Genomic DNA, 14715 nt, shown 5'->3' on the forward strand with positions numbered 1-14715 from the left:
ACTCAAAGTTCTAAGAAAATTTGAAATTTATCCTGGTGCTATAAACTATATGTTACTCAGTACAGTTAAGTGTTAAGTGTGTCTTTCCACTTATGTATGGTGTTTTGCAAGTTTTGCTTCTGGCACTTCAAATTGCACGGTGCCGTGACCTTTGTTAGCTGAATGCATTTGTCGCCGCACGTCATGCATTTGAAAGGGCGCTCATTGATCAGCACTCTTTTGTCCCCTGTGCTTTTTTCGGTGTGCTCTTTTTTTATTTAATAAAACATACTTTTTTTGAAATTACAATTATAACTTTTTAATTTCAGTTAACACATCCAAGGATCTGGCAGCCGTTTTGCCAATTGAAAAGCTTAACTATTTATGGTCTTCTAAACAAAATGTTAATTTTTGCATTGCTCCTTATAGCGATTCAGGTGTTTAAAACATGTAAGTGTTATAGATTGCTGAAATGTGTTTTTCATAAGTCATTACTTTTAATAATTTTCTGTTCCTTGAAAGAAAAATGTGATATAAAAAGCTATCAAGCTTTTTTTTTTTTTTTGCAAATGCTTTAAAGGTCGGTGCTTAATTTGTGAGAAGTATCATATTAAGCAGTGCTGTTGTAGATAGATAGATAGATAGATAGATAGATAGATAGATAGATAGATAGATAGATAGATAGATAGATAGATAGATAGATAGATAGATAGATAGATAGATAGATAGATAGATAGATACTTTATTAATCCCAATGGGAAATTCACATTCTTCAGCAGCAGCATACTAATACAATAAATAATATTAAATTAAAGAATGATAATAATGCAGGTGAAAAAACAGACAATAACTATGTATAATGTTAAATGTTAACGTTTACCCCCCCCGGGTGGAATTAAAGAGTCGCATAGTTTGGGGGAGGAACGATCTCCTCAATCTGTCAGTGGAGCAGGACAGTGACAGCAGTCTGTCGCTGAAGCTGCTCTTCTGTCTGGAGATGATACTATTAAGTGGATGCAGTGGATTCTCCATAATTGATAGGAGCCTGCTGAGCGCCCTTCGCTCTGCCACAGATGTTAAACTGTCCAGCTCCATGCCAACAATAGAGCTTGCCTTCCTCACCAGTTTGTCCAGGCGTGAGGTGTCTTTCCTCTTAATGCTGCCTCCCCAGCACACCACTGCGTAGAAGAGGACGCTCGCCACAACTGTCTGATAGAACATCTGCAGCATCTTATTGCAGATGTTGAAGGACGCCAGCCTTCTAAGGAAGTATAACCGGCTCTGTCCTTTCTTGCACAGCGCATCAGTATTGGCAGTCCAGTCTAATTTATCATCCAGCTGCACTCCCAGATATTTATAGGTCTGCACCATCTACACACAGTCACCTTTGATGATCACGGGGTCTATGAGGGGTCTGGGCCTCCTAAAATCCACCACCAGCTCCTTGGTTTTGCTGGTGTTCAGGTGTAGGTGGTTTGAGTCGCACCATTTAACAAAGTCCTTGATTAGGTTCCTATATTCCTCCTCCTGCCCATTCCTGATGCAGCCCACGATAGCAGTGTCATCAGCGAACTTTTGCACGTGGCAGGACTCCGAGTTGTATTGGAAGTCCGATGTATATAGGCTTTAAGATAGTCCACGATCCATGCCACTAGGTATGAATCTAATCCCATCTCTGTCAGCTTGTCCCTAAGGAGCAGAGGTTGGATTGTGTTGAAGGCGCTAGAGAAGTCTAGAAACATAATTCTTACAGCACCACTGCCTCTGTCCAAGTGAGAGAGGGATCGGTGTAGCATATAGATGATGGCATCCTCCGCTCCCACCTTCTCCTGATATGCAAACTGCAGAGGGTCAAGGGCGTGTTGAACCTGTGGCCTAAGGTGGTGAAGCAGCAGCCTCTCCATGGTCTTCATCACATGTGATGTCAGAGCAACAGGCCGAAAGTCATTCAGCTCACTAGGACGTGATACCTTTGGGACTGGGGTGATACAAGATGTTGTAGTGATGTATTAAAAATTAATACTTATTTCTGAAATTGTATTGAAGCAAACTATATGAATTTAGGCATGAATAGGTCCTGTGATTCACTGGTTTCTCATCCTGGACTGGGACCTGCTTTGATTCTGATGCTGCCAGGATAGATTATGCCTCCCTGAAACCCTGAACTAGACTAAGGATGTCTGAGAATGTTTCTTTGTTATATTAATTATTCTTATGTTGTATTTGTCTTTATGTTGCTACAATTTACAGATGATCCAGAGGGTGCATTTGTGCCTCCAGAATTCGACAGAACAGGAAACACATTTGAAGTAAGAATAACTAATCCTTTTTACCTGAATTTTATTGTTATTTACCAGAGCCTTGTTGTACTTTAAAAACTTAGGCAAGTGGCTGTAAACAACATTGAAAATATGAAAAACTTATAAACTTGTGAGAGTGCATTTAAATATATTGAATGCTTTCTTGATTTATATGCTCCTGCAGTTAGAGTCACATAAGGTGGCATCTAAACAATAATCCCTGTAGTATGTTGCTTCCATAGCATCACCTGCCTGTCCATAATTTCTCATATCATCCTCTGTCTCTCTACACATTGGTGTCCATCTGTGGTCTTTCCGTTACTATCATAGTCCTTCTCAAGACTGTGCACCAGTGCCTGCTCTGTTGTCTAGCTCATGTATTCTTACTCAGCTGACAAGTTTCACTACAATCTAAATTGTATTTACATTAAAAAGAAATTAAATTGTTGGCAAAAATATCATATTTTATGTGCTATTGCATTGTAGCAACTGATGAAAAATTCACAGCACTTTTGTGCCTTTAATGGTATAGCCTAGTAGTCTGTTTATTACAACCACGGAACAATTAAATTGCGACTCTTTTTATTTTCTTGCTGCTTGTGGTAAGTGGTCTTCATGTTTCATTACAACTTATGAATATTGTTGATCGGGGAAATTTGCCAAAGCACTTTCGTAGCGAATATGCTATGTGCGCCTGTGGTGTACTTCACCAAATAGTTTCCAGGGAATTCGCCGTGCGGCCAGCTTAGACAAACTTTTTTCCTAGTGCCCTTGACGCTTTGCAAGGCCAGCTATACCAGCCAAAGTTTGATTGTACATCTCCCCGAGTATATAACACTATGATATAACTTCATTATCTATACAATAAGCTAAGATATTTGAAGATGTTTACTTGTGTTAGCCCTTTATTTCCTCTTATCTTTCATCCTGTCCTTTACTACACACCAGTGGCAGCTGTTTAAAAATATTTGGGTGCACAGCTTTTGAGGGGACAAACTGAGCCAGCACTTATCTATTATATAGTGCCTTTCACATCTATCTATTATATAATACCTTTCAAATCTATTTATTATATACTGCCTTTCATATCTATCTATCCATCTGGTTATTCCAAATGCTCTATTGGTCCTCATCATAGTGTCAGTGCACATCTTGGCCTGTCTAATACCAGACCCCTAGAGCAAATCCAGGATGAAATGTATTGTACCCTTTCCATCATGCTGCCCAATCTGATGCGAGCTTTCCCATTTCTACTTAAACTTAAGTCCATGACATCCACAGTCCCCTTATTTTTCCCATAACTTGCCCTATAGATTTTATACTATACTTGTCTCTAAATTGCCAAATCATCTGCCAAATTGCCCAGTTCCCCATTCTGCCAAAACCTACACCATAATGTTCACACCACCCCCACCTCCATACTCTTCCAATAATGTGGACTTCTGTTTGTCGTACAACACATCCATAGCATAAATCCAATCCAAATCTTATTCTGCCTCTACTAATAGAGTGTCCAGTCCTTGGCCATTTACACTGTATGCCATAAATCCACATCATACAATCACACTCTGATTTTTCTCAAGTCTTGCATCCCAGTTTATTATTTACCACAACCAGAGAGTCATCCCCACCCTAATTTTATTCTACACTTGTTGCCAGTCTGCCCAGTCCTCACCTGGGCACAAATTCACATTGTAAGATCCACAAACCCCATCTTAAAACATATCTCACACCCCAACCTGTCTTTCTCTCAAAATGGTGTCTAATACAGAAAAAGCACTAGGACACCAAGTTTCAGCCCAGAACATGACAGTGAGAAAGTCACTCCACCTTTCTGTGCTCCAGTGACAAAAAAACAAAATAAGTATCAATTTTGTATCTCAAATGTTGTAAGTCACCTTGGACAAAGTTGTCAGCCAAATAGTAAGTAATAATAAAAATATCTGTCTCCAGATGGAAATTACACCTATAGTCAGGCACTGATAAATTGTTCTTTCCAATATCTGAACTGGATAAGCAAAATACGAAAGTGAATTTCTGAACTTCATAAGCAAATTACAAAATGGATAAACAGATCTTGTAAGCTTTCATGTGCATCATGACTGTGAGGACAAACTTCAAACTGCGTACAAGACCATCTTGTGGTCTATAGTGATGAAATTAAGACTTGCCTGGATCTATAAAGAGACGTGTACAACTCTAGAGCACAGGCTGCTAAAATTCTTTAGTTCTTCCATTCCAATTTCCTACAAGTTGTCATAGTGTAAATATTAAATTATCTCTCTATTATAAAACAAAATCTTGGTGGAAGGGAGACCAGGGAGACGAAACATGATCTTCTCAGAAGACACTTAAAAGACCAGCAAGATGAAAGAGATTGGCCATGGAGCGTCTCACGGGGACCTTAAACATGAGACTTGGTGTCAAGAGATTGCAATTTGATGTCCCGTGAGATACACTGTAACGTCACGCGAGACAATGCAGTGAAACAACATTTAAAACAAGTTCACAGACATCTAACTAAGCAGTTGTTGGAATGCTTTTGGTAGTCAGACATCATATGCTCTTAGCTCTTAAAACAACGACAAACAGAACATGCAGCTTGCCAGCAGCAGCAGTTGGATGCCAGCAGATGATCCGACTACAACTGCTTAGCGTGCGTTCAGCTCCCCCTTCACAACGTGAGCAAAAGAGACACGAAGTGGCAAAAGGACAGCTGCTGTACAGGCTTTTAAATGATCAACGCGCAGCGCTACAAACATAACAGGCAGCTCGCCATCAGCAGCAGCAGCAAGACAACATGATCCGACTGGATCTCTTTAGTGTGCGTTCAGCCGCCCCCCCCTTTACAACGCTAGCAGCGTTATACGTACTGCGAGAAAGAGATTTAACCATGTCCAGTATTGTTTTTGTGAGAAGTATTGTTTTTACAAAAGTTTTAAAGTAAAAGTGAAAAAAATGCATATGTAACAATTCCCATTGTATATCTGGTAAACCAAACCCGGGGGTGGGCGAGCGAAGCGAGCAGAGCCCCCTAGTTATAATAATTAATATTTATTTATCAATTGTTTAGTTAGTTTTCCTGTTGCTTTATTTAAATCAAACGGAAATAATATGCTATATTGTGATTTTTTTTGTTTGTAAATTTTTCTTGCTCAATATAGTAAAAAAGTACAGTCAAAGTTAGTTTTAGCAATTTGTTGTTCTCTAACATACTATAAGGTTGAAGCCAAATATTAAGAAGTAAACAAATGTATTTACTGGTCAATCAACAGTATTTATTGTTTTTTTTATTTTGAATTGACATACTTTTTTAATCCTCAAGGGGATATTTTCTTTTCGCATGACTTTTGAAGGTCAGAGGTGAGGGTCAGCCATTGTACAGCGCCACGCTAGTAATTTTCAGGTTAAGGGCTCAAAGGTCCAATGGATTAGGATCCTTTCTGGCAGTGACAGGTTTTGAACCGGCAACCTTTCAGATACCAGCCCAGATCCATAGCCTCAGAGGCACACCAATCTGCTGTAAAATCATATTTGTGTTTTGGTTGTGATGCATGAATGTTTTTTTCCAGTTTTTCTGTTTTGTCTGAAAGAAACTTTACACTAATTACCAATATCAGAAGTGGACAAAATGGCTGGAGCTGCAGCTTATTACCATATGCATTATAGTTCACATTCTATATATTCCAGCGAAGAAAAATAAAAAATATGTAATATAGAGCTGCAGTTTTCTTCTTGAAAAGAGGAAATTTCAAGAGCATATTTTATTCTTAACAATTAAATTAAGTGATGGTACGTAAAGTAGAAACTAAAAGTCAACAATAGATTTCAGCCTCATCCCTATAAATCCCTATAAAGTGTATTGTTGAAATTTATTTTCCTAAAATAATTCAAAAAGTTACGATATGTCAAATATAAAACAATACTGTTTTTGGAAGAAGCAGATCAGTGTGCAGAGAGCATTGTGTCCTTGTCATGTTCTTGTTCTGCCATAAAGCCTACACTAATGGTGTATTTTTACAAGATTGGGAAAGACAGAGATTCGCAGATTTTACCTGGACAGATGAATCATTTAAAGGATAAAAGTCATGTATAGTTTAGATATAAACCTGATTACTTTTTCAGCAAAGGATTTTTTTTGTAGAATGGTATTCAGGGTATGCCACATGATGTGCTGTGAACTAGCTAAATTGTCTTGGTATATGAGATCCCACAGACTGCTGAGAGTGCTGATTACTTTACTATTGACAGTAGTATAACTGAGTGAATTACAAAAAGCTTTGCATTGTTTTTCTCACCATCAGAAAGGTGAAAGCAATTTAGTAAACACTATTTGAAACAGCAGCACTCAAATGAAGCACGTCATTGAAGGCTTGAAGATACTGGAATCATAGGTGATCCTCTGCTCTTCTCAGGAGGCAGTCTCTGTTATGTCTGTGCTGTATTTTTGCCCATATAAATAAAAACCTCTCCTGAAATCAGTTTAAAAGCAGCTGAATGCTTTCCCTGTGCTGACAATCACAATTGTATTTACCCACAATTTTACAACACACATTTTCCAACTCTGAATGAATCCAGTCCAGGTTTATGGTCACAGGGACAAAAAACCATCACAGTGAATGGCAGTGGATATGTTGCTTGTGGTCATTATGCAAGTTGCCGGTCACATGACTGGAGATATCATTTGACATAGTGAGTCATCTTTCCCCACCTATATAAGATGGCGGCACACATGCACAGGTATCCCAGCTTTTATATAAATCAAAAAAATTTTGTCAGTGGTGGGCTGGCACCCTGCCTGGGGTTTGTTTCCTGCCTTGTGCCCTGTATTGGCTGGGATTGTCTCCAGCAAACCCCCGTGACCCTGTGTTTGGATATAGCAGGTTGGAAAATGGATGGATGAAAAAATTTTTGTGTATGTGTCTCGTCCATATTTTTTGATAGGGGAGTTTTGGCTGACACCTTTGGCTTCTCAGACTATTGCTTTGAATTTTTTGAAAAACATTTTGGCCTTATGTGTTTATTTGTTTGTTTATTTATTGCCCTTTTTTGGTATTTTATCTCAGATTGTTTTTGGCTATAGTTTTTAATCTATTCCCTAACTCTCAATGCCAGGTCCTTACTAAAATTTAAAAAAAAAATACACAAAAAAAACTATGTGAGTACACTATTTTTCAGTGTGTTCATTAGACATGTGCTATTCAACCTAATCAACCTAATTTGTTGTTTTGTCCACCTGTTGCTGTTTTTTTATTTTTTTATTGCATTTAACATGGTTGAGCCATTACAAGCAATTTTGTTTTGATTTATTTCATTCAAGCTGTGTCTCATTCCACTCTCTCTTTGATCCTGTCACTTTGTGCATGCAGAGAATTGCTGTGAATTGCTGTGTTGTCCAGTGTCATATATACTTGACGGCTGCAGTTTTCGCATCCTGTTAAAGAAACTGCACAAGTCAGACGTGCCGTAATCAAAAAGATAAGCATATTAATAGGAAATGAGAGAAGCACATACACCAATCAGCCACAACATTAAAACCACTGAGAAGTGAAAACATTGATTATCTTGTTACAATGGACCTTTTTAAGGGCTGGGATATATTAGACAGTAAATGAACAGTCAGTTCTTATAGGTAATGTACTGGAAGCAGGAAAAATGGGCAAGCATAAAGATCTGAGCAACTATGACAAGGGTCAAATTGTGAAGGCAAAACAACTGGGTCAGAACATTTTCAAAACAACAGGTTTTGTGAGATGTTTAGTGGTTAGTACCTATCAAAAAGTGGTCCAAGTAAGGACAACTCGTGAATCGATGATAGGGTTTTGGGTACTCAAGGCTCACAGATACATGTGGGGAGTGAAAGCTTGCCTGCCTGGTCTGATCCCACAGCATAAAGCTACTGTAGCACAAATTGCTAAAAAGTGTAATTCTGGCCATGAGAGAGTTGTCAGAACACAGACAGCATTGCAGCTTGCTGCGTGTGGAGATGCGTAGCCACAGACCGGTCATAGTGCTCATGTTGACCTCTCTGTCTGCCACCATACATGCCTACAATGAGCCCATGAGTTTCATGGACTATGGCACATGAAAGAAAGTGACCTGATCATGTTTGCTTTTAGATCATGTGGATAGCTGGGTGCATGTGTGTTGTTTACCTGGCGAAGAGATGGCAGTAGAATGCACTATGGGAAAAAGGCAGTGTGATGCCCTGGACAATATTCTGCTGGGAAACCTTGTGTCATGGCATTCATGCAGATGTTATCTTTGACATGTACCACCTACCTAAATATTGTTTCAGTCCATGTACACCCCTTCATGACAATGATATTCCCTGATGGCAGTGGCCTCTTTCAGCAGGATAATGAGCCCTGCCACACTACATATATTCTTTGGGAATGGTTTGCGAAACATGACAAAGAGTTTAATGCTTTTACTTATCTTCCATATTCCCCAGATCTCAAACAGATCACGCATATGTGGGATATTATGGGAAAACAAGTGAGATCCATGGCGACCTCATCTCGCAATTTACAGGGCTTAAAGGATCTGTTGCTAATGTCTTGGTGTCAGATATCATAGGACACATGGGATAGAGTCCATGACTAGTTTGGTTAAAGCTGTTTTGGCAGCATGAGTGGGACCTACAAAATATTAAGCAGGAGGTTTTAATGTTGTGGCTGATCGATGTATAATATATGTGCAGCAGCCAGATTATTTAAACAGTGTTTGAATATATTCAAACATACACTTATATTTGATATGAGTATTTGAATCACTAATATTTGGCAAATTTGAAAGCCTTATTGCAGATTTGTTTGTTTTACATAGAAATTGATTTTAAAATTGAAATGTTCAAATAAATGAAAGCATCACCTCTGCTACACCCCACAAGCTGTGTTGTTACAGCCAGTTGTTCTGGCAAGTGATGAAATAAATGGCAGGTCACAAGGGCAATAAATATAAGAGTCAGGATGTAAATGTTAGTCAAAAACCTGGAGATCAAATGTAAGCAAAATGTTAACCAGATCTCAAGATATAATAACCAGAAGCTATAAACCATAGCCAAAGATCAAAGTATCACATTTGATAATTTTCTTCTTTGAGAATCCACAAGCTATAACCAAGAGCCTAGCATGTTGCTGGCTTAAATACCATTGTGCTAATGATATGTGACACAACTTTCAGGAGGCATGTCAAAGAAACCAAAACCCACATCTTAGCAATTGTTACCTAGAGAGAAAAATCTAAATGATGTCACAAGAATTGTTTTGTCAAAAGAAAAATTGTTTTAACAGAAAGTAAAATAAAGAGTGAAATTAAATCTACATGATAAAAAGGCCCTAATGGGAAACATAACATCAAAAAGAATAAAGAAAAACATGAGACAAATATTTAAACCAAGTCATAATACCAGTTTAGTGTATCTGAGCTGTTTGGATCACTGTCCAATGCCAGTGATAGGCCCATGCCTGCTAATGGGTAAATGAAAATGTCCATCAGAATAACAAGAGTTCAACTTGTGGTTACAGCTTAGCATAAATGTCATTTAGGATGTCTCTTCTGTTTGCAGACATGTCAGCTGAACTTTAATTAACACCTCTGGTGATCACATGCAATTCAGAATGCAAGCTGGCCAGATGTTGATAGACCTGCAGAATAGTTCAGTCATTTTAGAATACAGGGTGGGAGGAACAACTGGCGTTCTGAATATCTGTCACGTCTGTTCTTTTGGCAGGGAAAGCATTCTGGGCACTGAAACTGTAGTGAAATGGGACAATGCTGTCACTTTGTCCTATGCCCTGCAGCAATGAACATAAATCATGAAGGAACCCTGAATGAGACACCAGTCAATTGCAGGGTATAAACTGCATTCATTCTTTCGTTAACTAAAAAAATGAAGACCCCTTTAAGACTTTAGGGTTTAAGATATTTAGACATATATTTTTAAGTATACCTTGTCCTCATTAAGTCCCAATAGTAGAACAGTCTACATTATTATTCATTTTACAGAAAGCACGGCAAACTTTTTCTCCTTACGCCCTTTTATCAATATCAATTAATAATCACTACACAAGATGTGGTCCAACCCATTACATTTCATTTCATCTGTTCATACTTGCATCATTTGAAGTGACAAGTTGCAGGCATTTTAGATCCATATTTAAAACAACTGATAATTACTCTGTTATAAGAGGACATTTTTGTTTACCTATTATTTTGTAACTTAACAAAAGATTAATAAAAAGAAATTCCAGTCAAATCAAAGGAAAGAAAAAAAAATTCAGTGTAAAATTCAGCGTATGATTCTTGAAGTATTTGATGAATTTTTTGTAATTTTGTTTGCTTATTTTTGGCATTAATTTAGTCTATTATCTCTTTTGCTTTCATTTTATTACTTGTGAAATTGTGTACTGATAATGTCAGTGGGCTCCTGGGAAGTTAGCACTGTACGTTTCATAGCTACAAGCAGGAAGGTTTCTAGTGCTGTCACATTTGTTATAATGTACTTGGTGAGTGGTGCTCACTCATCAGAACCATGCTTATTGGCAGAAAGGGAATACTTTACTACGTCTCTGTTGGTTGTGCAATTTATAGTTAAATGAGAAATGTTTCTTGGTTTGGAGAAAATGATAGAGGACCTTGAATAATCTGAAGGCTGCAAAGGGAAAACATTAAGGAAAAAAGCTTTACGTCAGTGAGGCTTGCACTGGAAGAAAACGTAATATTTTTGGAAAAGAAAACTTTAGAATTCAGGAAAAGAAGAGATTGGAAATTTTAGTACTAAGAACACTAAGAAAAAAACACATATTTGGAAAAGAAAAGAACAAAAGGAATAAGAGTTCAGTGTAGTATATAAGGAAATTGTTTTTTTTTTGAAGAAGAAAAGAAACATCTCGTGCTGAGAAAAAGACACTTCTAGTGGTTAAAAGAACTGAAGAAAATCAACTCTAGTGAAAGAAAAATAAAGAATGAGTTGATGTGTGGAAAAGCTTTAAAGAGGAAAAGTATAAAGCATGTCAACAGGCTGAGCTCACTTTTATGTTGTACTGTATATTATTATATTTTTTTCTTTTCCATTTTTCCATTGCTTCAGTAGTAATATTATATTTTTCCAGTGATCCATAAAAGCTAATACAACATTATATAGTGGGAGGCATGGTCACAAGGACATGTTGATTATATTCCCCTACAATAAAATCAATCAACTTCTGCGAACCACACTTTGTCATTTTAACTTTCTTTGTCTGAGTAGCTTTAGCTACTATGTGTGTTTTGATCACCTTTGTTTGATTATCTTCTTTTTTATGTCTATTTTGTCTTTCTGTATTTTGTTTTCCAGACTGTTTAGGGCTCAGTAAAAGTTGGCAGATTCTCACTAGATACACATACTGTAGGGCAACCGCATAACCACCTTCTCAGGCTAAAGTTAGGGCCCCTGGGCCTATTAATTTTTCTAGCTCCACAAGCTCTTCCCTTTGTTTTGGTCTACTATTCACTTCATAAATTCAGGTGACTCAGCACCAAGTTTTTATCTCTAGAAAATGTATTTTTGTTATGTTCCGGCTAATCTTGACAAACAGGAAAGCTTTGCATTTAGCTTTATTATCTGGCTTTGTGCCTGGCCTCTACCCATTCCAGATTTTGGATATTCCTTCCCACATACAGGGGAAATTTATTAGCCTCAGCCCTTACTGTTTATGCACTTTTCCTTGAAATTTTATTTTGGATTTGCATGTGACTGACTTTTAATCAAATCTTAATAAAATTAATTGTAACAAAATAATATGATGTGCAGATAGTATTTAAATTAAAACAGTTGTGGAGATGGCAGATATCTACAAATAACATATACACTGTATATCATTTCTGTTAAAGCATTCTAAACATTTTCAGCAAATCAGTTTATATAAGGTTTTAAGAGGTAACATAGAATATTATCAACTAATGTTCTTATCATATTGATAAAATTCTGTCATCTGCAGTATAAATAGAAGTCACAGGTTATAAGATTAGTGAACCACACTTGAAATTAAGAAAAAAAGGAAATAAAGAGTGATTTAATTCAGACTAAATTCAGTACCTGTGAAAAAAAAAACAATTAAATTAAATTTTATTGTCTTAAGAGGGAAATTGGGTTTGTCAGCAGGTTTAACAGATAGAGAACATGACGGAACATTAAAAACACATCATCAAGAACACCGCCATTAAATATAAACCTAGTAAAAATAAATAAGATATAGCAATGAACATAATACTTAATGTGAAACATTAGATCGAACATATTATACATAAAAATTAAACCAACACTTAGACTTGACTGATAATTGATGCAAATACTAAATGTTCACCCTATGATTGAAGATGTTTATTAAAATTGACCTTATATACTGTAGAACATTAAAAGCAGGTGGAGTGAGTGTATTTGAACTGGTTGTTTTTTATCCTCGGATCTTTGAAACTGTGACCTAATGGCAACAACCGAAATTGAGATTGTTGCGGATGAGTCCTGTCTGACAAAATAAGCTCTGCTTTCTATAACACTTGCTCCTTAAACAGGTCTGTGAAATGAATTATTGTTATTTTCTGTTCCAATTTACAATTTACTTTATTCTGTTTTTGTTGTTGATATTAAAATTTCCAAAACAGGCCAGCAGAATATAAGTAAAGACAACACAAGATTTATAAAAGAGTGACATAATGGTTGGACTCACTTTAAAAACACTCAGCTTCCTTAGAAAGTAGAGGTGTTGTTGTCTCTTTTTGCAGTTGGCTCTGTATTTTCCTTAAAAATTACACTTGATTTTATGATTGTCCCTAGATATTTATAACTGTCAAAAGTCTTCACTGCCTTGTCTTTGATAATTCTTTCTTGTGGGTGAATGTTGTTTCTTCTGAAATCATTCATAAGTTCCTTAGTTTTTGTAATGTTTAGCTATAGAAAAGTCTCATCACATCGTTTCAAAATTCATCTCCCACTGGACTATGACTAGGTTTTATTCTCATTTGGTAGGCTAACGATCACTGAGTCACCAGCAGATTCTTAGACGAACCTGTATTCAAATTTACTGCAACAATCATTTGTGCAAAAAACATGAAAGAATGGCCCAGAGGAGATCTGTGGAGGAGGACAGCATGTCTGACAGACAGCCATTGACAGGATAACAATCGTTGCTCTAGTCCATTTTAGAATTAACTGAAACACACTGATGTTTACCTGATTTAACTGGCTCTATTTCTTTCTACATTAAAGTTTTTTATATCTTTAACTGTTAGATCATCAACATCATTTGGTTAATATTAATGGTATGTATATATAATGCTCTGCGGTGGGTTGGCACCCTGCCTGGGATTGGTTCCTGCCTTGTGCTCTGTGTTGGCTGGGATTGGCTCCAGCAGACCCCCGTGACCCTGTGTTCGGATTCAGCAGGTTGGAAAATGGATGGATGGATGGATATATAATGCTAAGCCAATTTTTCTGAAAGATAATAGTTTATGTGAAATTCTGATTTTCAACTTCACTGACAAATAGGGGTAAATAAAATTTATGTTTGAAAATCAATGTTATGCTTTATGAATACTGTGCTACAAACTAAGCTGATTAAGAAAATTCAAAATTTAAAGTAAAGACCTGAGGAAATTTATGTCAAAACAATCCAGACTATGGTAATTGTCATCTTTTATTTATGTCAAAAATAAATCCAGACTACAATAAATAGTCATCTTATATTTGTATGTAGTGTTCCTTTAGCCTTTCTTATAAGAATAACTGCTAAATCTAAAACTCCAAAAAAAATGTATTTGATTTTCATCAATAACAGTGTGGTCATAAAATATACTTACATGCCTTATCACATCCTGCATTGATATATGCACATTTTATCTTGTAGCAAAGTAAAGATGAATATATTTGTCCATTGGGACAAATAAAGTACTCTATCTATCTATCTATCTATCTATCTATCTATCTATCTATCTATCTATCTATCTATCTATCTATCTATCTATCTATCTATCTATCTATCTATCTATCTATCTATCTATCTATCTATCTATCTATCTATCTATCTATCTATCTATCTATCTATCTATCAACCTTGATTTGTTCACATTTGCCTAGAAATGCTATCATTGCTGGCCTACCCATCAGTTGCACCAAAAAGCAGCCTAACTCTACTAGAAGCCCCTGAAATATGGTCATAGTAGACAGAAATATCATAATGAAATAAAAAAAATCAGAATTAACAACTGCACATTTATCTGTGCATTTTTTCATTCAGAAGCAGGTGTGGATCTTTATACTGGCTGTCACTGATGCGTATACAGGATTCATGTCTTTGAAGCTGATTTACACACTGCTGTATGTATAGCTTATGCAAAGCTCTAAACCTTTGATCTTATGGTACAAAACACATCACAAACAAAACTGAGAGAAACA

The 14715-nt window shown here is 36.6% G+C and overlaps 1 protein-coding gene across 1 annotated transcript in view; it reads left to right on the forward strand.

Annotated features, from left to right (window-relative positions):
- The window catches only part of LOC114646924 (kinase non-catalytic C-lobe domain-containing protein 1), a 130952-nt gene that overhangs the window by 57919 nt on the left and 58318 nt on the right, over positions 1-14715 (forward strand). Inside the window, exon 4 of the mRNA XM_028795328.2 lies at positions 2230-2288. Coding sequence (XP_028651161.2) covers positions 2230-2288 — 59 coding nt within the window. The remainder of the gene's footprint in view (positions 1-2229; positions 2289-14715) is intronic.

Source organism: Erpetoichthys calabaricus, chromosome 2, assembly GCF_900747795.2.
Source record: "Erpetoichthys calabaricus chromosome 2, fErpCal1.3, whole genome shotgun sequence".
Lineage (NCBI taxonomy): Eukaryota > Metazoa > Chordata > Cladistia > Polypteriformes > Polypteridae > Erpetoichthys > Erpetoichthys calabaricus.